The sequence below is a fragment of the Mobula hypostoma genome, chromosome 3 (assembly GCF_963921235.1).
Source record: "Mobula hypostoma chromosome 3, sMobHyp1.1, whole genome shotgun sequence".
Classification (NCBI taxonomy): domain Eukaryota; kingdom Metazoa; phylum Chordata; class Chondrichthyes; order Myliobatiformes; family Myliobatidae; genus Mobula; species Mobula hypostoma.
Window position 1 is genome coordinate 151,627,754 of NC_086099.1, and position 23,919 is coordinate 151,651,672.

The following is a 23,919-nucleotide window of genomic DNA, read 5'->3' on the forward strand; positions in this document are numbered from 1 at the left end:
TATGCACCCCCCCCCCCCCAATTAATACCTCTCCAGCATCAGTTTCTGGCAGTCTGATATCTACTCTCACCTCTCTTTTACACTTTATATATCTGAAATAACTTTTGGTAAACTCTTTTATATTATTGGCTAGCTTACCTTTATATTTCATCTTTTCTCTCCTTAAGGTTTATTACTTGCCTTCTGTTGGTTTTTAAAAGTTTTGCAATCCTCGAACTTCTCACTGTCAGTTAAATAGTCCTATAGTCCTAATTTTAAAAACTACAGAACCTGGGCCTCTGTACCTCCCTCTACAACTGGATTCTTGACTTCCTAACTGGAAGACCACCATCTGTGCAGATTGGAAATAACATCTCCACTTCACTGACAATCAACACCGGCACACCACAGGGATGTGTGCTTAGCCCACTGCTCTATTCTCTCCACACCCACGACTGTGTTGCTCAAATGCCATCTATAGATTTGCTAATATACAACCATTGTTGGCAGAACCTCAGATTTTGACGTGAGGGCATACAGGAGCAAGATATACCAGCTAATTGAATGTTGTAGCCTTACACTCAACATTAGGAAGACCAAGAGCTGATTGTGGACTTCAGAAAGGATCAGACAAAGAAACACAAACTAATTCTCAGAGGGATCAGAAGTGGAGAGAGTGAACAATTGCAAGTTCTTGGGCGCCAACAACGCTGAGGACCTAACTGGTTGCGACATATTGATGCAGCTATAAAGAAGGTAAGCCAGCAACTATATTTCATTAAGAGTTTGATGGAAATTGGTTTGTCACTGAAAAACTCAAAAACTTGTACAGATGTACCGTGAATAGTATTCTGACTGGCTGCATCACCATAAGATACCGATAAGATACCGGGGGGGCAGGGGGAGTGCACTACTGCACAGGATCGAAGTAAGTTGCAGAGAGTTGTAAAATCAGTCAGCTCCATCATGGGTACTAGCATCCATAGTATCCAAAACATCTTCAAGGAGCGGTGCCTCAGGAAGGTGGTATCCATCATTAAGGAGCGCATTCACTCAGTGATTCAGCAACATCTTCTTCCCCTCTGCAATCCAATTTCTAAATGGACATAGAACTCCTGAACACTACCTCATGACTTTATTTAAATTTCTGTTTTTACAGTATTTATTTTAACTTAACTATTTCATATACATATATAATCACTGTAATTCAGATATTTTCTATATTCATCATGTATTGCATTGTAGTGCTGCCACAAAGTTAACAAATTTCACAACATATGCTGGTGCTATTAAACCTTATTCTGATTTTGGACTGTACTTAGAAACTCCAATAAAACTCCTCCAGACATTTGATGACACATGGCGAAAATAAACTGGAAAAGAAATTCATCAGTTCAGCCAGCATTTGTGGAGCCAATGAACAGCCAATGTCTCAGTTTGAACGGCATCATCTGTACTGAAAGATAGTAGTGAGATAGCTAGTATAAATATATCCTTACTGGCAAATCAACTAAGGCACACATATGAAGTTACACACAATGTTGTAAGTGGCCACAGATACCAGTGATGACGAAGAGTAGAGTTTGAACGTTGACACTTTCAATAGTGTTTCAGGGGAAATGGGATTAGTAAAACACAAATGTTCCTTAAAAAATTAAGACAAAATTCCACCATCTGCAGTCTGGAGTTGGAGCTCTGAGCAGGCAGGAGGAGCTGAAGTTAGAGGCCTAGTTTTCGGTGATTAGTGGATCCTGAGGATGGTGCTGAAGATCAAGGCCCGAGAACTGAGAGTCAGGAGGAGAAGTCAAAGGCCCAAAGTCTGCGAGTCTGGGTCCAAATCCACTGGAGGCTGAAGAAGACTGCCTGCCTGTCTGGGGGCTAGATGTCCATGGGTGGGTGGAACAGGGTTTGTTTTGAGGTTGCTATTTGGCGTCTGAGTTGTTTTGCCAAGTATGATGGGAATGAAATGTTGGTGCTAGAATGTGGAGCAATATTTGTGGACTGCCCCCAGCACACCCTCGGGTATGTTGGTTGCTCACAGAAACAACGCAGTTCACTGTATGTTTCGATGTATATGTGATAAATAAACTTTAATCTTGAATTGTGTACCTCCATTTGGTAACAGTCTTTTAGTATCACTTTGTGACAGCAGTTAAACTCTGTTGATAAAATGCTTCAATGATTCCATGTTTCTTTCTAATATTATAGCATAAGTGCACAAAAACAAAATACAGTGCTATTCATACAAATGTAGAATAGCACTACGTTGCAGACCAGTTCACTATATCTGTATTTGATAATTGCTTCTCCCATTGTTCTATCTCAATATACTTCTGTTAGGAATGATCTGTCTGAAAAGCATGCAAAACAAAGCGGTTCACTGTATTTAGATGCATGTGACAAAAATAAACCAATTACCAAAAAGATAGTGTTACATTTAAAAAAGAACAAAGCAAACTTAGGTCAAGTTAGTAAACTGTACATTGGTTTCTGAAGTATATATTCAGGTGAAGTTTTTTATTGTTGCTCTTACCCTTCTGTGCTTCATTCCCATGAAATGCATCTTAAGATTCATGTCAGATGTACAATGAACATCACAAAGCTAGAAGTTTAAAACAAAAACAGACGTGTGTTCAGAGTTTCAGCATATAACACTAAACATACATAACAGTACCATCCACTGGAAAACTTTTAGGTCCATTAAAGTTTTAAAATTATAATTACAAAAGAATAACATTTCCAGTCTTTTCAAACAAGCAGTTTATTTTTCATTCCAATGCATAGCAAAATATTCAATAATGTTGGCACCTTCTTGAATGAGTTAGGGTAAGGAAGCTTGGAAATACATTAATTTTAGACTATGAGACATAGGAGCAGAAATAGGCCATTTTGCCCACTGAGAATGCTCCACTATTCAATCATGGCTGATTTATTTTCTCTCTCAACCCCATTCTCCTGTCTTCTCCCCATCAATTTCCTCTAGTGGCACGCCAATGCCAGCACATATTTTATTAGATACAGGGAGGGCCTCAAACTGTTCTGATGGGACAGGCACCAGTTGAATCGTGCTGCGACCACACTTCAGGTAAATTGCATAAATAGGGCTGTATATAGGGCTTTAAACTAAACAGTGGGGGGGGGCAATGGCACAGAAAATTGAGGAATAAATCAAAAGGAAGAAGAATGCAGGAAAAACTAATAAAGTCTCCAGAATAAAAATCGGACAGATTTAGAAAGGATAAGGAATTTAATTTTATACAGTATGGGGACTGAGGGCGAAGTGGTGAACATACAACTGAGAGTGTTGTATTTAAATACACTCGTTATGCAAAACACAGTAAATGAGTTTACAGTGCAGATCAAAATCAGTTGGCATAGCATCATGGTTATGACGGAGACATGGCTCAGGGAGAATCAGATCTGAAGCAAACATCTGAGGATACACACCGTATTGAAAAGGCAGGCTTATGGGAGGTAGGCATATGACAGACAGGCATACAAGAGTTAAAGGAGAGGCCCTGTTGGTAAAGACAAAAATCAAGGATTGAGAATTAAAATTAGGTTTCCTGATAACTACATCTGCAGGAATCTTAACAGACCAGATCAAGCTGGATCTGGAGGTACCCTGGATCCATGGAGTACATGGAACAGAGACTTGATTGAGACAGGGGCAGGAATAGATACCTAATGTTTCAGAAAAGACCGGAGGAAAAGGACGGAATGGTGTGTTGGTCTGTTAATCAGGGATATCATCAGGGGTCATAATAGAGGACTCATCCGTGATAAGAAAAAATGCAATCAGTCCAATAGGATTATACAATAGCCATTGGGACATTGAGGAACACACATGCAGGAGGATTAGAAACATTGAAAACCTACAGCACAATACAGACCCTTCAGCCCACAAACTTCTGCGTACATGTCCTTACCTTAGAAATTACCCAGGGTTACCCATAGCCCTCTATTTTCCTGAGCTCCAGGCACTTATCCAGGAGTCTCTTAAAAGATCCTATCAAATCCGCCTCCACCACTGTCGCCGGCAGCCCATTCCACACACTCACCACTCTCTGTGTAAAAAAAACTTACCCCGACATCTCCTCTGTATCTGCTTCCAAGCACCTTAAAACTGTGCCATCTCATGCTAGCCATTTCAGCCCTGGGAAAAAGCCTCTGACTATCCACACGATCAATGCCTCTCATCATCTTATATACCTCTATCTGGTCACCTCACATCCTCCATTGCTCCAAGGAAAAAAGGCCGAGTTCATTCAACCTATTCTTATAAGGCATCCTCCCCAATCCAGGCGACATCCTTGTAAATCTCCTCTGCACCCTTTCTATGGTTTCCACATCCCTCCTGTAGTGAGGCAACCAGAACTCTAAGTGGGATCTGACCAGGGTCCTATATACCTGCAACATTGCCTCTTGGCTCCTAAACTCAATCCCACTATTGATGAAGGCCAATGCAGGCTTTTTTAACCACAGAGTCAACCTGCGTAGCAGCTTTGAGTGTCCTATGGACTCCGACCCCAAGATCCCTCTGATCCTCCACACTGCCAAGAGTCTTACCATTAATAATTTATTCTGCCATCATATTTGACCTACCAAAATGAACCACTTCACACTTATCTGGGTTGAACGCCATTTGTCACTTCTCAGCCGAGTTTTGCATCCTATCAATGTCCCATTGTAACCTCTGACAGCCCTACACACTATCAACAACACCCCCAAAGTTTGTGTCATCAGCAAATTTACTAACCCATCTCTCCACTTCCTCATCCACATCAAATATAAAAATCACGAAGAGAAAGGGTCCCAGAACAGATCCCTGAGGCATACACTGGTCACCGACCTCCATGCAGAATATAACCCATCTGCAACCACTCTTTGCCTTCTGTGGGCAAGCCAGTTCTGAATCCACAAAGTAATGTCCCATTGGATCCCATGCCTCCTTACTTTCTCAATCAGCCTGGCATGTGGTACCTTGTCAAATGCCTTGCTGAAATCCATATATACATCTACTGTTCCACCTTTATCAACGTGTTTAGTCACGTCCTCAATAAATTCAATCAGGCTCATAAGGCACGACCTGCATTTCACAAAGTCTTACTGACTATTCCTAATCATATTATGCCTCTCCAAATGTTCATAAATCCTGCCTCTCAGGATCTTCTCCATCAACTTACCAAACACTGAAGTAAGACTCGCTCGTTTATAATTTCCTGGGCTATCTCTATTCCCTTCCTTGAATAATGGAACAACATCCGCAACCCTCCAATCCTCTGGAACCTCTCCCGTCCCCATTGATGATGCAAAGATCATCGCCAGAGGCTCAGCAATCTCCTCCCTTGCCTCCCACAGTAGCCTGGGCTACACCTCGTCCGGTCCTGGTGACTTATTCAACTTGATATTTTCCAAAAGCTCCAGCACATCCTCTTTCTTAATATCTACATGCTCAAGCTTTTCAGTCTGCTGTAAGTCATCCCTACAACTGCCAAGATCCTCTTCCGTAGTGAATACTGTAGCAAAGTACTCATTAAGTACCTCTGCTATCTCCTCTGGTTCCATACACACTTTTCCGCTGTCAACTTGATTGGTCCTATTCTCTCATGTCTTATCCTCTTGCTCTTCACATATTTGTAGAACGCCTTGGGGTTTTCCTTAATCCTGTCCATCAAGGCCTTCTCCTGGACCCTTCTGGCTCTCCTAATTTCTTTCTTAAAGTCCTTCCTGTTAGCCTTATAATTTTATAGATCATCTCTATCATTACCTAGTTTTTTGAACCTTTCAAAAGCTTTTCTTTTCTTCTTGACTAGATTTTCAACAGTCTTAGTACATCACAGATCTTGTATCCTGCCATCCTTTCCCTATCTCATTGGAACATACACATGCAGAACTCCAAGCAAATATCCCCTGAACAATTGCCACATTTCTTCCGTACATTTTCCTGAGTACATCTGTTCCCAATTTATGCTTCCAAGTTCCTACCTGATAGCCTCATATTTCCCCTTACTCCAATTAAACAGTTAACTAACTTGTCTGTTCCTATTCCTCTCCAATGCTATGGGAAAGGAGATAGCATTGTGATCACTATCTTCAAAATGCTCTCCCACTGACAGATCTGACACCTGACCAATACCAGATCAAGTAAGCCTCTCCTCTTATAGGCTTATCTACATATTGTGTCAAGAAACCTTCCTGAACACACCTAACAAACTCCACCCCATCTGGACACCTCGCTCTAGGGACATGCTAATTGATATCTGGGGAAATTACAATCTCCCACCACAACAACCCTGTTATTATTACACCTTTCCAGAATCTGTCTCCCTATCTGTTCCTCAATGTCCCTGTTACTATTGGATGGTCTATAAAAAACACCCAGTAGAGTTATTGACCTCTTCCTATTCCTAACTGCCACCCACAGAGACTCCGTAGACAATCCTTCCATGTCTTCCTCCTTTTCTGCAACTGTGAGACTATCTCTGATCAATAGGCCACGCTCCCACCTCTTTTACCTCCCTCCCTGTCCTTTCTGAAACATCTGAAGCCTGGAACTCAAAATAACCATTTCTGCCCCTGAGCCATCAAAGTCTCTGTAATGGCCACATCATCATAGCTCCAAGTGCTGATCCACGGTCTAAGCTCATCTGCTTTGGTGCATAATACTCCTTGCATTAAAATAGACACATCTGAAACCACCGGTCTGAGCGTGTCCCTTCTCTATCACCTGCCTATCCTCCCTCTCGCACTGTCTCCAAGCTTTCTCTATTGGTGAGCCAACCGCCTCTTCCTCCGTCTTTTCAGTTTGGTTCCCACCCCCCAGCAATCCTAATTTAACTCTGCCCAATAGCCTTAGCAAACCTCCCTGCCAGGATATTGGTCCCCCTAGGATTCAAGTGCAACCTGTCCTTTTTGTACAGGTCACTCCTGCCCCAAAAGAGGTCCCAATGATCCAAAAATCTGAATCCCTGCTCCCTGCTCCAATCCCTCCGCCACATATTTATCCTCCACCTCACTCTATTCCTATACTCACTGTCACGTGGCACAGGCCGTAATCCCAAGATGACTACCTCTGCGGTCCTGCTTCTCAACTTCCTTCCTAACTCCCTGTCGTCTGCTTTCAGGACCTCTTCCCGTTTCCCTGCTACGTCACTGGTACCAATATGTACCACGACCCCTGGCTGTTCTCCTTCCCACTTCAGGTTATCGTGGACACAATCAGAAACATCCCAGACCTTGAGATTAGGTAAAGGTGTAAAACCAAAAGGGCTATTATGTGCAACACACATCAAAGTTGCTGGTAAACGCAGCAGGCCAGGCAGCATCTATTGGAAGAGTTTCAGTCGACGTTTCAGGCCGAGACCATTCGTCAGGACTAACTGAAGGAAGAGTTAGTAAGAGATTTGAAAGTGAGAGGGGGAGGGGGAGATCCAAAATGATAGGAGAAGACAGGAGGGGGAGGGATGGAGCCAAGAGTTGGACAGGTGATTGGCAAAGGGGATACGAGAGGATCATGGGACAGGAGATCCGAGGAGAAAGATGGGGGGGGGGGAAACAGAGGACAGAGGGAGAAAAAGGAAATTGAACATCGACTTCTCTAACTTCCGCTAGTGCCCCACCTCCCCCTAGTACCCCATCCATTATTTATTTTTATACACATATTCTTTCTCTTACTCTCCTTTTTCTCCCTCTGTCCCTCTGACTATACCCCTTGCCCATCCTCTGGGTTCCCCCCCTCCCCCTTTTCTTTCTCCCTGGGCCTCCCGTCCCATGATCCTCTCATATCCCCTTTGCCAATCACCTGTCCAACTCTTGGCTCCATCCCTCCCCCTCCTGTCTTCTCCTATCATTTTGGATCTCCCCCTCCCCCTCTCACTTTCCAATCTCTTACTAACTCTTTCTTCAGTTAGTCCTGACGAATGGTCTCGGCCTGAAACGTCGACTGAAACTCTTCCAATAGATGCTGCCTGGCCTGCTGCGTTTACCAGTAACTTTGATGTGTGTTGCTTGAATTTCCAGCATCTGCAGAATTCCTGTTGTTGGGCTATTATTGTGGTTAACTTCAATTTTCCTAAAATAGACTGGAACCTCAGTGCAAGGGTGATGGAATTCACCTGCAAAGGTGTTCACAACAGTGATTTATACAGATGAACTGAATATGGGGATACAGCAGGAAATTGGTTTTGGGATAGGCTAGTAATGATCATGCTGAATGATCAATATTTGCTCTAATTCCTTATTAAAGCAAAAAAAAACTTACAAAAATAGTGGATACACCCTATGGGTAAAGCCCTCCCCACTGTTAAGCATATCTACATGGAGCAGTGTCACAAAAAAGCAGCATCCATTTTCAGGGGCCTGACCACCCAGCTTATGCTCTCTTCTTGCTGCTGGCACCAGGAAGATGGTAAAGGAGCCTCAGGGCTCATACAACAGGTCCAGGACCAGTTATTACCCCTCAACCATCAGGCTTTTGAACCAGAGGGGATAACTTCACTTGTCCTAACACTGAACTGCTCCCACAACCTATAGACTCACTTTCAAGGACTTCATCTCATGTTCTCACGATTTATTGCTTTTTTTGTATTTGGAGTTTGTTTTCTTTTGCACACAGCTCGACCGCCCTGTTGGTGCAGACTTACATTTATTCTATATGGTTATTGGATTTATTGAGTATATCGACAAGAAAATGAATCCGAGGATTGTACATGGTGACATATATGAACTGTGAAAATAGATTTACATTGAATTTTGAAGTATTTTGGCAACTTGGAAGTTTTGTCAACTACAGTAGCCATTATACGATGAAAGGTAAGCTAAGAGAGAGTGAGAATGTACAATGAGAGTGTACACTGACAAACTCATTTTCACGTTAACCTTTGAAAAATATCACAAAAGACATAGTATCCGCTATTATATTTGGCACATATTTAAGCACTAGCGGATACTGCTCGTTCCACAACTTCTCCGAGAGCAAAGTAAACAGTCGGCCGAGAGCAAGTCGGCGGTATTTCCACGAATAGATGCGTACCTCACAATAGAAAACGGTACCCGAAGCCATTTTACTGCTGTCACGATTCGCCTGACCTTGCTGCGGAGGTCTGTCACCCACCCAACCGGATTCTGGAACAAATTTAAAAACATGTCAGGCTTCATGATTGAATTAAACAGAAGAGGCAACACAAAACAAATTTATGTATTGTCTGTCAATCAGTCGCGTTAACCCCCACACAAAAATGGATTAACCAAGAGTGACCGGAAAAGATAACCCATTTCGATCTCCGACAACATAAAGCATGCCTTCTGGAAGTGCACGCAATAAATATGATTTCTCTGCCCACATTCCCGAGTCCGTAAATGAACGTACCAATGGAAAGTTACCGAATTTTTCCGACCAGTTTGCGTCGGTGTTTCAGGGCTACCGGATGGTCCCTTCCTCAAACCGTTCCGGCGGTAAGACGGGAACGTCACTTCCTTAGAAACAGTACCTCACATCCTCAGTCTGGGGCGGGAGAAACGGACCGGACAGCAAGAAAACGTTTTATTCGTAGCGAATAAAATAATTGAATGAAATTTTATAACTTTTTTATAATCTTTTATCTGACAATAAAGAGCAATTATGTGCAACGTTTACATAAAAGATTACACGGGGCGCCACCAGCAGCGTGGGAAATGATGTAAAGGCGCATCGGAAGTTGAGTTTTGACGAAAACGAAGATTGCTTCCCAAGGTGCCTGTTTTGTGGAATTTGTGAAAGACTTGAACTGGCCATTACTAATAATAACCGTGACTGGACTTTTAGATGCTCGTTTCGTAGTTGGTACTGGTGAGTAAAATCCTACTCACGGACAAGACAAAGTGCTTGCGTTTGTTGAAAGAACGCCTCGCGTGTGTATCGGGCCTTTCATTTCCAACTCGGGATGTAGTTCAACTGTTGTCGATGTTAATAACGGCGTTCTGAATCTTCTGGGTTTGGAAAATTAGGGTTTGTTGTTTTGGATTTCCCTTCAAGTTAACAGGATATATGATAGTTCCAAAAAAATATTAGTTCACCAAGTATTCTAAAAACTTAACCCGATATGAATTAGTGATACGATTATTCGTGGACATTAGGAGGGAAAATCTATAACTTACTTTCATACAACAATCTTGTAGTTACGGACTTTAAGCAATAGGTTGAATGCACATGCACTTTATTAGGTAATCCTAATGATGAATTAAACGAGCGAATTGAGTATTATTGTTTGAAGGTGCCCCACATAGGAGAAAATAACGACCGAAAAATGAAAGAAAATTATGTCTATATAATGATTAAAATATGCTATTGACCTGTATGTCACGTGTCGTATAGATTTGGAATTTAAGTGAGAGCAGACATCTGCAGTAATAGTGACAAAACTGAAGAGGTTTTAAAGATTAGTATTATGTACATGAAAACATGCAGTGAGTTGCATTGTTTGCGTCAATGACCAACACAGCATGTCCATAACCTACTAATCCTAAATCCCACATGTTTGGAATGTGGGAGGAAAACGGAGCACCTGACGGAAATTCAGACGGTCAGGGGAGAACATGCGAACTCCTTACAGGCACCAGTGGGAATTGAATCCTGATGTTCCAGTCATTGTCGCTACAATATTGGGTCCAGCACAGACGTGTAATTACAGAAAAAGCATGACAATGCTTCTGCTTAGAAGTTTGCAAATATTCTGCATGACATTAATACTTTGATAAACTTCTGTATATGTCTGATGGAGAGAATATTGATTAGTTGCATCACAGTCTGGTATGGAAACACCAGTGCCCTTGTATGGAAAATCCTACGAAAAATAGTAGATATGGCCCAGTCCATCACGGATAAAACCCTCACACCTACATGGAGGGTTGTCGCAGGAAAGCAGCATCCATTAATAGGATCTCCCACCATCCAGGTCAGAATCAGAATCAGGTTTATTATCCCTGGCGTGTGATGTGAAATTTGTTAAATTAGCAGCAGCAGTTCAATGCAATACATAATCTAGCAGAGAGAGAAAAAAAAATAAGTAAAATAAAACATAGTAATAAATAACAAGTAAATCAGTTACATATATTGAATAGATTTTAAAAAATGTGCAAAACTGGAAATACTGTATATTAGAAAAAGTAAGGTAGTGTCCAAAGCTTCAAAGTCCATTTAGGAATTGGATGGCAGAGGGGAAGAAGCTGTTCTTGAATTGCTGGGTGTGTGTCTTCAGGCTTCTGTATCTCCTACCTGATGGTAACAGTGAGAAAAGGGCATGCCTTGGGTGCTGGAGGTCTTTAGTAATGGACGCTGCCTTTCTGAGCCACCACTTCCTAAAGATGTCCTGGGTACTTTGTAGGCTGGTGCCCAAGATGGAGCTGACTAGATTTACAACCTTTTTTAGCTTTCGGTCCTGTGCAGTAGCCCCTCCATACCAGACAGTGATGCAGTCTGTCATAGTGTTCTCCATGGTACAACTATAGAAGTTTTTGAGTGTATTTGTTGTCATGACAAATCGCTTCAAACTCCTAATAAAGTATAGCCGCTGTCTTGCCTTCTTTATGACTGCATCAATATGTTGGGACCAGGTTAGATCCTCAGAGATCTTGACACCCAGGCACTTGAAACTACTCACTCTCTCCACTGCTGATCCCTCTATGAGGATTGGTATGTGTTCCTTCGTCTTACCCTTCCTGAAGTCCACAATCAGCTCTTTCGTCTTACTGACGTTGAGTACAAGGTTGTGCTGTGACACCAGCTCTCTTTTTGCTGCTGCCATCAAGAAGAGGGTACAGGAGCCCCAGGATTCACATTACCAGGTTCGAGAACAGTTATTACCTCTCAGCCACCAGGCTCTTGTACCAAAGGGGGTAACTTCATTCATTCAACTTCACTTGTCCTATCATTGAAATGTTCCCACAACCAATAGACTCACTTTCAAGGACTCTTCATCTCATGTTCTCAATACTTATTTCTTCTTTTTGTATTTGCAGTTTGTTGTCTTCTGTGCTCTGGTTGAACACCCAGTTATAGTTCTAGAGATTTGTTGCCCACAAGAATATGAATCAGTGTTGTATATAGTGACATACATGTACTGTGATTTACTTTGAACTTTGATATTGAACTTTAAATCCTGGAGCTTCCAACCTGACAAAATTGTGGGAGTACCTCCACGAGGACCAATGTATGTTCTGTGTAGCTCATCACCAGTTACATAGAACATAGAAATTTACAACACATTACGGGCCCTTCAGCCCACAATATTGTGCCGACCATGTAACCTACTGTTGAAACTGCCTAGAATTTCCCTAGAGTATAGCTCGCTATTTTTCTAAAAGACACTATTGTATCCGCTTCCACCACTGCCACCGGCAGTGCATTCCACGCTTCCATCCACCACTCTGTGTGTGAAAAACTTACCCCTGACATCCCCCTTGTGCCTATTTCCAAGCACCTTAAAACTATGCCCTCACGTGTTAGCTATTTCAGCCCTGGGAAAAAATCCTCTGGCTATCCACACAATCAATGCCCCTCATAATCTTATACACCTCTATTAGGTCACCACTCATCCTCCGTCGCTCCAAGGAGAAAAGGCCAAGTACACTCAACCTATTCTCATAAGGCATGGCCTCCAATCCAGGCAACATCCTCGTAAATCTCTTCTGCACCCTTTCTGTAGTTTCCACATCCTTCCTGCAGTGAGGTGACCAGAACCGAACATAGTACTCCAAATGGGGTCTGACCAAGGTCTTATAGAGCTGTAACATTACCTCACAGCTCTTGAACTCAATCTCATGGTTGATGAATGCCAACACACCATACGCCTTTTTAACAACACTGTCAACCTGTGCAGCAGCTTTGAATGTCCTATCAACATGGACCCCAAGATCTCTCAGATCCTCCATACTGCCTGGAGTCTTACCATTTATATTCTGTCTTCAAATTGGACCTACTAAAATGAACCACTTCAAACTTACCTGGGTTGAAGTCCGTCTGCCACTTCTCAGCCCAGTTCTAATGGAACCTCTGACAACCCTCCACACTATCCACAACACCCCCAACCTTTGTGTCATCAGCAAACTTACTAACCCATCCTTCCACTTCTTGGTCCAGGTCATTTATAAAAATCACAAAGTGGAGGGGTCCCAGAACAGATCCCTGTGGAACACCACTGGTCACTGACCGCCATGCAGAATGCAAACCATCTATAACCACCCTTTGCCTTCTGTGGGCAAGCCAATTCTGGATCCACAAAGCAAAGTCTCCTTGGATCCCATGCCTCCTAATTTTCTGAAGGAGCCTTGCATGGGTAATCTCATCAAATGCCTTACTAAAATCCATATACACTACATCCACTGCTCTGCCTTCATCAAGTCCTCAAAGAATTCTATCAGGTTTGTAAGGCACGACGTGTCCTTGACAAAGCCATGCTGACTATCTCTAATCTGATTACGTCTCTTCAAATGCTCATAAATCCTGCCTCTCAGGATCTTCAACCACTTGCCCACCACTGAAGTCAGACTCACAGGTCTATAATTTCCTGGGTTATCTCCACTCTCTTTCTTGAACAAGGGAACAATATTTGCAACCTTCCAATTCTCCAGTACTTCTCCCATCCCTATTGATGACACAAAAATCTTTGCAAGAGGCTCAGCAATCTCCTCCCTCGCTTCCCACAGTAGCCTGGGGTATATCTCATTCGGTCCCAGTGAATTATCTAACTTAATGCTTCTCAAAAACTCCAGCCCATCCCCTTTCTTAATGTCTATATGCTCAAGCGTTTTTGTCCACTGTAAGTCATCCCTGCGATAGCCTTGTCCTTTTCATCAAAGCCTAGATCTCAGAAAATGAATAACTCAGAAAAAAGTAGCATTTTGGGTATTTTGAATAGAAGATTGGATGTATAAGAAACAAAAGTAAGGTTTGTTAGGTCATTTTTTTGGAGTTAAGTGATAAATTCTTCACTCTATAACATGGTAGTGTAGATGTTTATGTGACTCTTTACAGCGTGTGTGATTGGGGTTCAGTTTCTGTCGCTGTCTGAGTTTGTACATTCTGTGACTGTGTTAGTTTCCTCCCACGTTCCAAAGACCTACCAGTTAGGGTTAGTAAGTTGTCATGCTAAGGCACTGAAAACATGATGACGCTTGCGGCTGCCCTCAGCACATCCTCGGACTGTGTTGGTTGTTGACACAAATGACACATTTTACTGCTTGCTTCTATATATGTGTGACAAAGTTAATCTGGGTTTTTTAATCTTTAACAGAAGAATCAATTTTAAACTAGAGAAGTTGAGCTGGAAGCAATTGATTTTGGAATTGGAAAAAGGAGATTGGACGATACATATTATTTTTATTCCCGTATGATAATCCTAGAGCGGTGGGATATCTTGATCATTAATAGTGTGGATTGTTGTGGCAGTAGATAATTAAGTCACTTCAGTGGTGAGGGCACTTCACGTCATTAGGGTATCAAATGTGTAAAGTATTTTCAATGTGAAAATATTGAGAATCTTCACTGTAAATTCAAAGTTCATTTATTTTCAAAGTACTATCAAAAATTCCCAACCTTATCTGTATTTTGTGAATTAAACTCTAACTGTTTCAGTTTTCTATACAAAATAATCAAATTTAATATATTTTTTCTTTTTGTAATCATGCCTCTGGAATATTATTAACATGGCTCAAAAGGGGTAAACAAGTTTTAAAATAAACTTTAGTAAGTAATTGGGTTCTTAGTTGGGATGTTGCATTTAATTATTAATACTGTAGACAGACTTGCGTAGCATTTAGTCTCTGATCAGGATATTTGATTTTCTTAAGCATTAAGGAACTAGCTGGATGTATCCATACAATATCCTGCAGTGCAAAATATGTTGGGGGGAGGTGGGCTCCTTTCCTTCATTAAGTGTAATATTTTAAAATTTCTCTATCAGCATATTTATTAATACTCTAGAAAAACTGAGGCTTATACGTTTATACATGATTAATTTAGATTTTCCTGGAGTCTTGTCTCAATATAAAATATCGTGATGTTTTATGACTTTTTGAATTTCAGACAGTAAAGTGAACAGTCTGAAAATGAACACCAATGCACGAACCCTTGATGAATACATAATCTCTTGGAACGCAGAAGAACCCTTGATTGGTAAGTACTTGTTCCCTTGGAGAAGTAGAGTCACAAACTAAATAAAAATCGTCAATTGTTGGTATGATTAAAGCAGCTGGATAAAGAGCTAACTGAAGAAAAATCTCCCCATTTTAAAAAATGTTTGTGTATCAAAAATACTTCATCAGGTACTGATCATTTTGGAACATCTTAAGGAGATGGAAGGTATCTTTAGAATTCAAGCTATTTTTCTTTAGAACTGTAGCACAGCAAGCTATCAATTTCTTCAAGTGAAATTGAAGTGAAAAAAAATTGATCACTATCCTTGGTTCTTGAGTTTGCATTTTTAAGTAGTTAACCCCTTAGTTAATTCTGATTTCCATCCTTCCTAAGTTTGCCCTGAGACACTGGGGTTACAGTTTGGCAGATGTGACCTCCCCACCTGCTAATGTCTCTGAAGCTTAATTTTATTTAGCAAAATTTATACCATTATTCATCAATTATTTTATTTTATTGGATAAAATGCAATCACTGGCTAACTCCATTTCCACTTACAGGATAGTACTTGTGCACCGTTCTGATATGATATGCCCTGAACTTGATCCAGTGTGTGTTTATCTTGTTTGTTTTGTACTTACAGGCCATTTAACAGAGCAGCTGCAGAAATATTTATCCACATATTGCCACTTCCAGAAAATAATCAACTTCTAGGTATCTCTTTAGGAATATTAGTATGTTCTGTTGTTTATGGAATTCTATCCAAACTAGCTCTAGTTTCAGGAACAGTTAGTTGTAATGGCTACTGTATGAAATATGTTAAACTTCATTAATAGCTTCTCTGCACAACCGAGCAGTACAACACAGAAACAGGCCCTTCAGCCCACAATGACTATGTTGACCATAATGCCAAGCAATCTGTTCTTAACACTTCTACCCCTTCCTTAATAAAGCTATCTAATATTAAAGATGCCATCTTGCACCCCCAGCCTACATCAACTATTTGATCATAAGCCACAGAGACTAATATGAGAAATAAAGGTAGTAAGTACTAAATGCATCGGGTCCAGGTCTTTTCATGGACAGACAAAAGAAATGAGAATAGATTCTAATACAGTTTGGTCAAGGAGTAGGTTTTAGGAAGTGTTATTCAAGGGGAAGGAAAATTTAAACCCCAAAGCTTACTGTCTTGACAGATAGCAATTAAATTTGTCGATGATCAAGACTGGAGAAATACAGATCTTCAGAAGGCTGTGTGCTGGAGAAAATTATGGAGCTGATATTGGCCATGCCCATTAACAGATTTTAAGTTAGAATGAGTTAAATTTTGAGATATTGGTTACTAGGACATGATGTAAATTGGCAACAATGGGCATGTTACATGAATGGGGCCTGGCAACTGTTTTGGAATGAGGGAGGATTCAGTCCATTTATAAAATATATGATGGTGTTCTTGTAACTTGTAAACTTGCAGTTTATCGTTCCTTACCTAAAATTTTCATGATCATGCTCTCTTGAATTTTCTGTACCGGTTGTTAGGCAGTGGGTGAGGATTGTTGTTGAAATATTTGATTTGTTTTCTCTTAAAAACAGCATTAGTACAAAATAAGCAACCTTTGCTTTAGATTGATTAAAACCAACTTAAAAAATTGTTGTTTTGTGTTCACTCAGGACTCAATTATGTAATTGAATATCAGCGTGATGGAGGAAGAGAGCCAATGTATGAATGCACATTATGTGACTTTACAGAATACTTACACATGTTTGTTTTGCACCTTGCTGGTTTCAAGCACAGAATGAATTATATGGTAAGAAAATATATATTGAGGATTGGTTTGTATGGTCATGAATTAGTAAAATGGGGAGGGATGTACAAAAAAACTGAGTAAATTTATTCTTAGTAAAGGAGAGGACGGGCACACTAATGTGCTGATATCTTGCATAACATGGAGTTTGGAAATTTCCAGGACCTACGTTCATGGAATCAGCTTTGAAGGAGCTATTATGGCATACTGACAACACTTTCCTGGGTACCTGGCATGAGTTGTATTTCAGTTCATTGTGACAGACTGCTTGGATCTTATGGTCTCCTTCATTACCACCCTTTGAAGTTAATAGAAACCACTATACTTACACAGATATGCCTGCTCAGGAATTTTCTGTGGTAACAAGGTCAAGAGCCAGTAGAGCTGCTGAGGTTGTTATACAGAAGTATGGCAACACAGGGGTCAGTTGCCCTGCACTTGCCGGGATGCAGTGCTGAGCCTTTTCTCAAAGCAGGGCCACTGAAGACCAGCCTAACAGCCTCTCTATTACCAAACCAAGGAGTGTTTTATTTGTGGAGGATTCTAGATGATAATTGAAATTCATATTCTTTTCTCAGTTCAGGAGCAGGAAGCGGATTACACCAGATTCCTGGTAAGGCATTGTGCAGCCTGAGCAAATGTTATCTTTTCGAAGTACAGTGTTGTTTTTGACTGGAGGACCAAAAGCCCTATAATAACACTGTGGGGAAGTGCTTATTAATGGTAAATGGGTGTAGAGGTTTAAAAATAAAGCAAATGCTACTCCATTTTGTGGAGGTGAGCCCTTCCAAGTGAGACAAAAATTCACGTGCACCTCTTCCAACCTTGTCACTGCATTTGCTGCTCTGGGTGTGGCCTCCTCTTTATTGATGAGAGCAAGTGGAGGCAAGATGAAAGGTTTTCAAAGCGCCTGAATTTCATTCACCACGGCCACCTGGAGTTCTGGTTTATACCATTTCATCTTCCCTTACCGTTTCCGTAGTGACCTGCCTGTCCTTTGCCTACTCCGCTGCAAGTCTAAGGGCAAATGTGACTAGAAGAATTGTCCTGCCTGGGTTGTCTACAAACCCAATGGTATGAACATTGAATTTTCCAATTCGGATAAATAGTGGGTACAATAGTATCATTTAAGATGCACTTAGAGGGATAAAGACATGTTTGGCTGAAGAGCCTCTATCCATGCTGTATATTTGTATGCCTATGGCAATAAACCCAAAGCTCTGCGTTTTATCCCCCCAATCCCGCTCCTTCTGGTTCTCCTGTTTTTATACTTTTTCCCACACCCCATTCCACTCCCTGTTTTTATCCATCGACTACCCACAAACTTCACCCAAGGGATGCCTGCCCTCATTTGATTTCATCCGCCCATCTCTCCCTTTTATGGTTCCTATTATCACCTTCCCTACTAATCTGATTCCAGTACTTGTATCTTGTAACTCTGCTGCACCCTCCAGTCTTCATTCTCTCCTTCACCTGCCTATCCCTCATCTCTTTTTTCCATTTGTTACCTGTACCTTGTACCCATTTGCCTTTGTTCCCTCTGCCCATCATTCCTCAACCTTCCTTGGTCCATGTCTCACTTACTGCTCCCACCCTCTCTCTTTATACCTGCCACCTTCCTTCTCCATTCTTACTTCTGATTTAGGCTCTTACCTTCAAGAAGTTGACAATTCCTTTCCCTCAGAAGATGCTGCTAGATCCGCTGAGATTCTCCAGCAGTTTGTTTTATTTATTTTCTTAAAATGGAGAATATAAAATGGCAGCTGTAGTTATATACTGTAGTTATTTCAATCAGTTTTCCCACTAAAAATGCTACATAATCAAAATGTGCTTGTGATACAGGAACTAGCTATAATTAATCATTGTTAAAGAAAGATTACAAGATAAGGACCTGAAATGGTTGCCACAAGAGGACACAGGTTTAAGGTGCTAGGGAGTAGGTACAGAGGAGATGTCAGGGGCAAGTTTTTTAACTCAGAGTGGTGAGTGCGTGGAATGGGCTGCCGGCAACGGTAGTGGAGGCGGATATGACAGGGTCTTTTAAGAGACTTGGATAGATACATGGGGCTTAGAAAAATAGAGGGCTATGGGGAACTCTAATAATTTCTAAGGTAGAGACATGTTCGGCACAACTTTGTGGGCCGAAGGGCCTGTATTATGCTGTAGGTTTTCTATGTTTCTAAACTAATGCTGTTAAAGATCCACAAATCATACTAGAATTCTAAATAGTACTGGCTGCAGAAATTGTGGTGAGTTCTCTGATTATTTCCAAATTTGTCTAGATTCTGGAAAGTTTCCAGCACATTGGAAAGCAGCAAAAAAAAAAGCAAGGAAAAAGAAGAGCTAATGTTAAGGAAGTTGAAAAAGGGCACTTGATAATCAGTGGAGTCATTGTGGTGTAATGGAAGGGAAATTTAACATGTTATTACAGTTTCTTGAAGTTAAAAAGGGAGAAGGAAGGAAAAGAGCCCCTCACAAACAGGCTCCAAATCTGTCAAAGGACGATCATACCTCCTGCAGCTAAGAATTTATTCCAGGTTCAGACACTCAAGTAATTTTGGGACCTATAAGTAAATTTCTGTTGGTGCTGCTATAGACATCTACTGCCTTGCCTTCATCAACTTTCCTGGTATGTTCCTCGAAAAAGTCTTAAGATTGGTTAGACGCAACCTACCACACACAAAGCCATGTTGATGCGCTTTAATCAATCCCTGTCTATCCAAGTATTTATACAGCCCCTTAGAATGCTTTCCAATAACTTAGCCACCATTGGTATCAGGTTCACTGGCGTATAGTTTCTCAGTGTATGTTTAGAGTCTTTGTTAAACAAAGGAATAACATTAGCTTTCCTCTAATTCTCTGGGACCTCACCCGTTGCTAAGAACATTTTAAATATTTCTGCTTGGACTCCTGCACTAGCCTCCCACAAGTTCTGAGGAAACATCTTGGCAGGTCCTGGGAATTAATCCAGCCTAATTTTCCTCAAGACAGCAAACACTTTCTGGGTAATCTGTATAGGTCCATGACCTCACTGCTGTTTTGCCTCACTTTTAAAGACCCTGTGTCTGTATCCTGAGTAAATATGCAAAAAAATCTATTTAAGATCTGCCTCATCTCTGTTGGCTCCATGCATTTATAACTACTTTGTTCTTCCAGGAGACTAATGTTGTCTCTTGCTATCCTTTTGCTCTTAATATATCTTTAGAAGCCCTTGGGATTCTCTTTCACCTTGTCTGCTAGAGCAACCTCATGCTGCCCTCCTGATTTCCTTCTTAAATGCTCCCTGGCATTTCTTATACTCCTCAAATACCTCATTTTTTCCTTGTGAATATTTGTTATGTACTTTCCTCTGCTTCGTAAACAGGGCCTCAATCTCTCTTGAAAACTAAGGTTCCATAGGCTTCTTATCCTTGCCTTTTATTCAGACAGGAACATGCATGTAGCAGCCACTGCTGGCGACCTAGTATGGGTTGTTATTTTTGTTATGGCGCACCCTCCAGTCACTCCAGTAATGATATTCCAAAAGTCAAAGAATAGTTTTTGGTCCTTTATTAGCAACTAGCAAAACATACAATCTTGAAACGATGAAGTTTAAGCATAACTAAGCGATACACCATCCATCGGTCCCCAGATCCAAACATCTCAGAACAAGGCACAAATATGTAACTTATTCCCTTCGCTTTTACCATGCCCCCACTCACATGGCTAGTTACCATAATAAACATAATAACTGCATAAACACAGAATACAATGCGGATAGAAAACAGATGCGTGATTCCTACAATACAAACTCTGTACTCTCAAAATGTCACTTTTGAAGGCTTTGCACTTACCAAGTACTCCTTTGCCAGAAAACAACCTGTCCCATTTCACACTTGCCAGATCAATATTGGCCTTACTCCAATTTAGAATCTCATCTCAAAGACCATATCTGTCCTCCATAATTATATTATAGCTAATGGCTTTATGATGACTGATGCAAGGTGTTTCCTTGCACTAACCTCTGTATTGGCCCTGTCTCATTCCCTAATAGGAGATCTAGTATTGCACACTCTATAGCTGGGATTTCTATGTAGTAAAGAAACTTTCCTGAACATAATTGACAAGCTATCCCATCCAGCCCATTTACAGTAATGGGAGTCCCAGTCATTCAGTGGAAAGTTAAATTCATCTACTATCATAACCTTGTGTTTCTTCCAACAGTCTGCAATCTCTCCACAAATTTGCTCTTCTAAATCTCGCTGACTTCCTCACTTTCAATCTCCAGTCAATTCAGATTGGCAACAACATCTTCTCCACAATCTCCATCAGCACAGGTGCACCACAAGGCTGTGTACTTAGCTCCCTGCTCTACTCACTTTACACATATGACTGTGGGCACAACTCCAATGCCATATTCAAGTTTGTTGACAACACCACTGCTGTAGACTGAATCAAAGGTGGTGACAAATCAGCATTTAGGAGGGAGATTGCGAATCAGGCTGAGTGGTGCAATAACAACAACAACCTCTTGCTCAATGTCTGCAAAACCAAGGAGCTGATTATTGACTTCAGGAGGAGGAAACCAGAGGCCCCTGAGGCAGTCCTCATTGGGGGATCAGAGGTGTAGAGGGTCAGCAACTTTAAATTCCTTGGTGTTATCATTTAAGTGGACCTATCTTGGGCCGGGCACATAAGTGCAATTATGAAGAAAGCACGGCAAACTCTCTGCTTCCTTCGAGATTTACAAAGATTCAGATGACATCTAAAGCTATGACAAACTTCTGTAGATGTGCAATGGAGATTATATTGCCTGGCTGCATCACAGCCTGGTATGGAGACTTCAGTGCCCTTGAACGGAAAATGCTACAAAAAGACGTGAATATGCCCCAGTTCATCATGGGTAAAGCCCTCCCTACCATTGAGCACATCTACATGGTGTGTTGTCATAGGAAAGCAACATCCATCATCAGTGATGTCCACCGCCCAGGTCATGGTCTCTTCTTGCTGCTGCCATCTGGAAGAAGGTACAGGAGCCTCAGGACTCACACCAACAGTTCAGGAACTATTATTATCTCTCAACCATCAGGCTCTTTAACCAAAGGGGATAACTTCGCTTGCCCCATCTTTGAACTGTTCTGACAACCTATGGACTCACTTTCAAGGACTCTTCATCTCATGCTCTCAATTTATTGCTTATTTATTTATCTTTTTATTCTTGTATCCTTTTTTATTTGCAGTTTGTTGTCTTTTGCACACTAATTGTCTTTCCTGTTGGGTGCGGTCTTTTCATTGATTCTATTATGATCCTTGGATTTACTGAATATGCCCACATGAAAATAAATCTCGTATATGGTGAAATATACAAGTTGTACTTTGATAATTAATTTACTTTGACTATTAGAAAAATAAACAAGTGGGTTTTGGCTTCAAGTCCAGTTGGACGATCACATTGTTCTCTGTAACTTCAACACATTTAATCAGCTTGATTCAGTAAGAGAAGCTCTTTTCTGAGTTAAGCCGCTGTTGATGCAGGGCTTGAGTTCATATTGCTCAAAGCAGTTTTGAATAGAAAGCTGTTTTGTCAGATTTTGATTTTTTTTTAATGAAATAGTGTGCAGAATATTTTGTTTAATTGTACATGGAAAAAAAACCTGTAAAATTTCTGTATTTTTAACGTTGATATTAGAATAAGTTAGTGGATTATTTTTAAGTTCATGTCATCTTGATGATATGCTGATCAGCTGCTATTTGCTCATTATATAGTTTCTCTTATTTATTTTTAAATTGTATTGAAACACTTGTAGGTATGAAAGGTACTCTTTCAATACGAGGTAATGGTTCCTTTACCAAAACGAAACAAGCCTTTATTATTTCACCATGTTTAAGGACTTTTGAGTTTTTATCCAAAAGGTACTGCTTAACACTAAATGCATGACAGCATCTATCTGTGAAGATATTTGTTATGTTTACTTGTGCCTTTTCATGTCGTCAATCTATAATTGTTTAAAAGTGATTAAGATGCTTAATTGTTCAGATGCTGGTCCAAGTTGAAAGTGTATATGATACATATGCATATTTGGAGGAGGAATGCCCCTTATTGAATTGCCTGCAGACAGTCATTGAAATCTCCGAAGTACAAGGAAGGTTCTGATTTATCGTTCTCTACCCCCATTTGTAGTAAATGATCTCTACTGGAGTAGTTATTAGAAAAATTTTAAGTTTATAAGTTCCCTTGCAGTGAAATTTGCTGGGAAGAAAAAGCAAACATGGTTATCCAAGGTTGCTGTTGTATTTGGATCTTCATTCATGAGGTCCATATTTTACTTGATGATTGTCCAGTCTGATTTTTGAGAACTTGATTTGTGACAGAAAAGTTATGCTCTCCATGAAATCCGTGGTATTACTGGATCTTCCAGAATTTTGTAAACAGTCTGCTCTTTTTCATCCAGTGAGCCAATTATTCTGTCTGTTAGAGTTTCTGGTGTTTGGCCATTTAGGCTGAAGTAAGCCTTGGTGTTCTGCAAAATTGCTTTAAATCAAGACTCAATGAATGAAAGATGTTGCTGCATCTGTTACTGCTCTTGCTATAGCCTGGTCTGCGGGGGTCGGGCGGGGGGGTGGATTCCATAGCATTAGGGCTAGAGACCATTCTTTGCACAGGGTTCATTGGCATGTGCTTTTGGGAATGGTTTTTGCTATTTTACATTAGTTTAATATTTCAATCATTTGTACAAGATATTATGAATTTAAATCAAACTTTATTTTTTATTTTAACTTTAGCTTTTTGATCATTCACATCAACAAATTGCCTTTAAATGCCTCCAAATGTCAGAGATATCATCTTTTATTTTGGGCACAAATTAATACAAGTTTAGCCCTTAAATTCGTCTTATAGCAGTGCCAGGGGTGTTCTAAGAGGAAGGCCTTGGAATTCCATCACCAAACTCCTTACTGTCTCTGAGACTTAATGGCAGATAATGGCCATGGTGTATGGATTTGGACCATTATTTCTTTTATCCATCTGTGCAGCAAATATTTTATGTT

At 40.7% G+C, this 23,919-nt stretch overlaps 2 protein-coding genes across 10 annotated transcripts in view; one reads left to right on the top strand and one right to left on the bottom strand.

The window, feature by feature from the left end:
* Window positions 1-9,428, bottom strand: part of LOC134344316 (uncharacterized) — an 82,987-nt gene extending 73,559 nt beyond the window's left edge. The window contains exons 1-3 of one of the 4 annotated variants that reach the window (XM_063043874.1): window positions 9,350-9,428; window positions 9,014-9,105; window positions 2,513-2,581 (exon numbers count right to left, since the gene is read on the bottom strand). In XM_063043874.1, the coding sequence (XP_062899944.1) occupies window positions 2,513-2,581; window positions 9,014-9,043 (99 nt within the window). In that variant the 5' untranslated portion in view covers window positions 9,044-9,105; window positions 9,350-9,428. Of the gene's footprint in view, window positions 1-2,512; window positions 2,582-9,013; window positions 9,106-9,349 lie in introns of those variants that run through there. The other 3 variants (XM_063043875.1, XM_063043878.1, XM_063043876.1) reach the window with 3 other exon arrangements.
* A 117-nt stretch (window positions 9,429-9,545) lies between these two features.
* LOC134344317 (uncharacterized) overlaps window positions 9,546-23,919 on the top strand; it is a 54,769-nt gene continuing 40,395 nt past the window's right edge. For 3 of the 6 annotated variants that reach the window (XM_063043883.1, XM_063043879.1, XM_063043884.1), the window contains exons 1-3: window positions 9,546-9,808; window positions 15,041-15,130; window positions 16,760-16,896. In XM_063043883.1, coding sequence (XP_062899953.1) covers window positions 15,064-15,130; window positions 16,760-16,896 — 204 coding nt within the window. In that variant the 5' untranslated portion in view covers window positions 9,546-9,808; window positions 15,041-15,063. Of the gene's footprint in view, window positions 9,809-15,040; window positions 15,131-15,731; window positions 15,803-16,759; window positions 16,897-23,919 lie in introns of all 6 variants that reach the window. The other 3 variants (XM_063043881.1, XM_063043882.1, XM_063043880.1) reach the window with 3 other exon arrangements.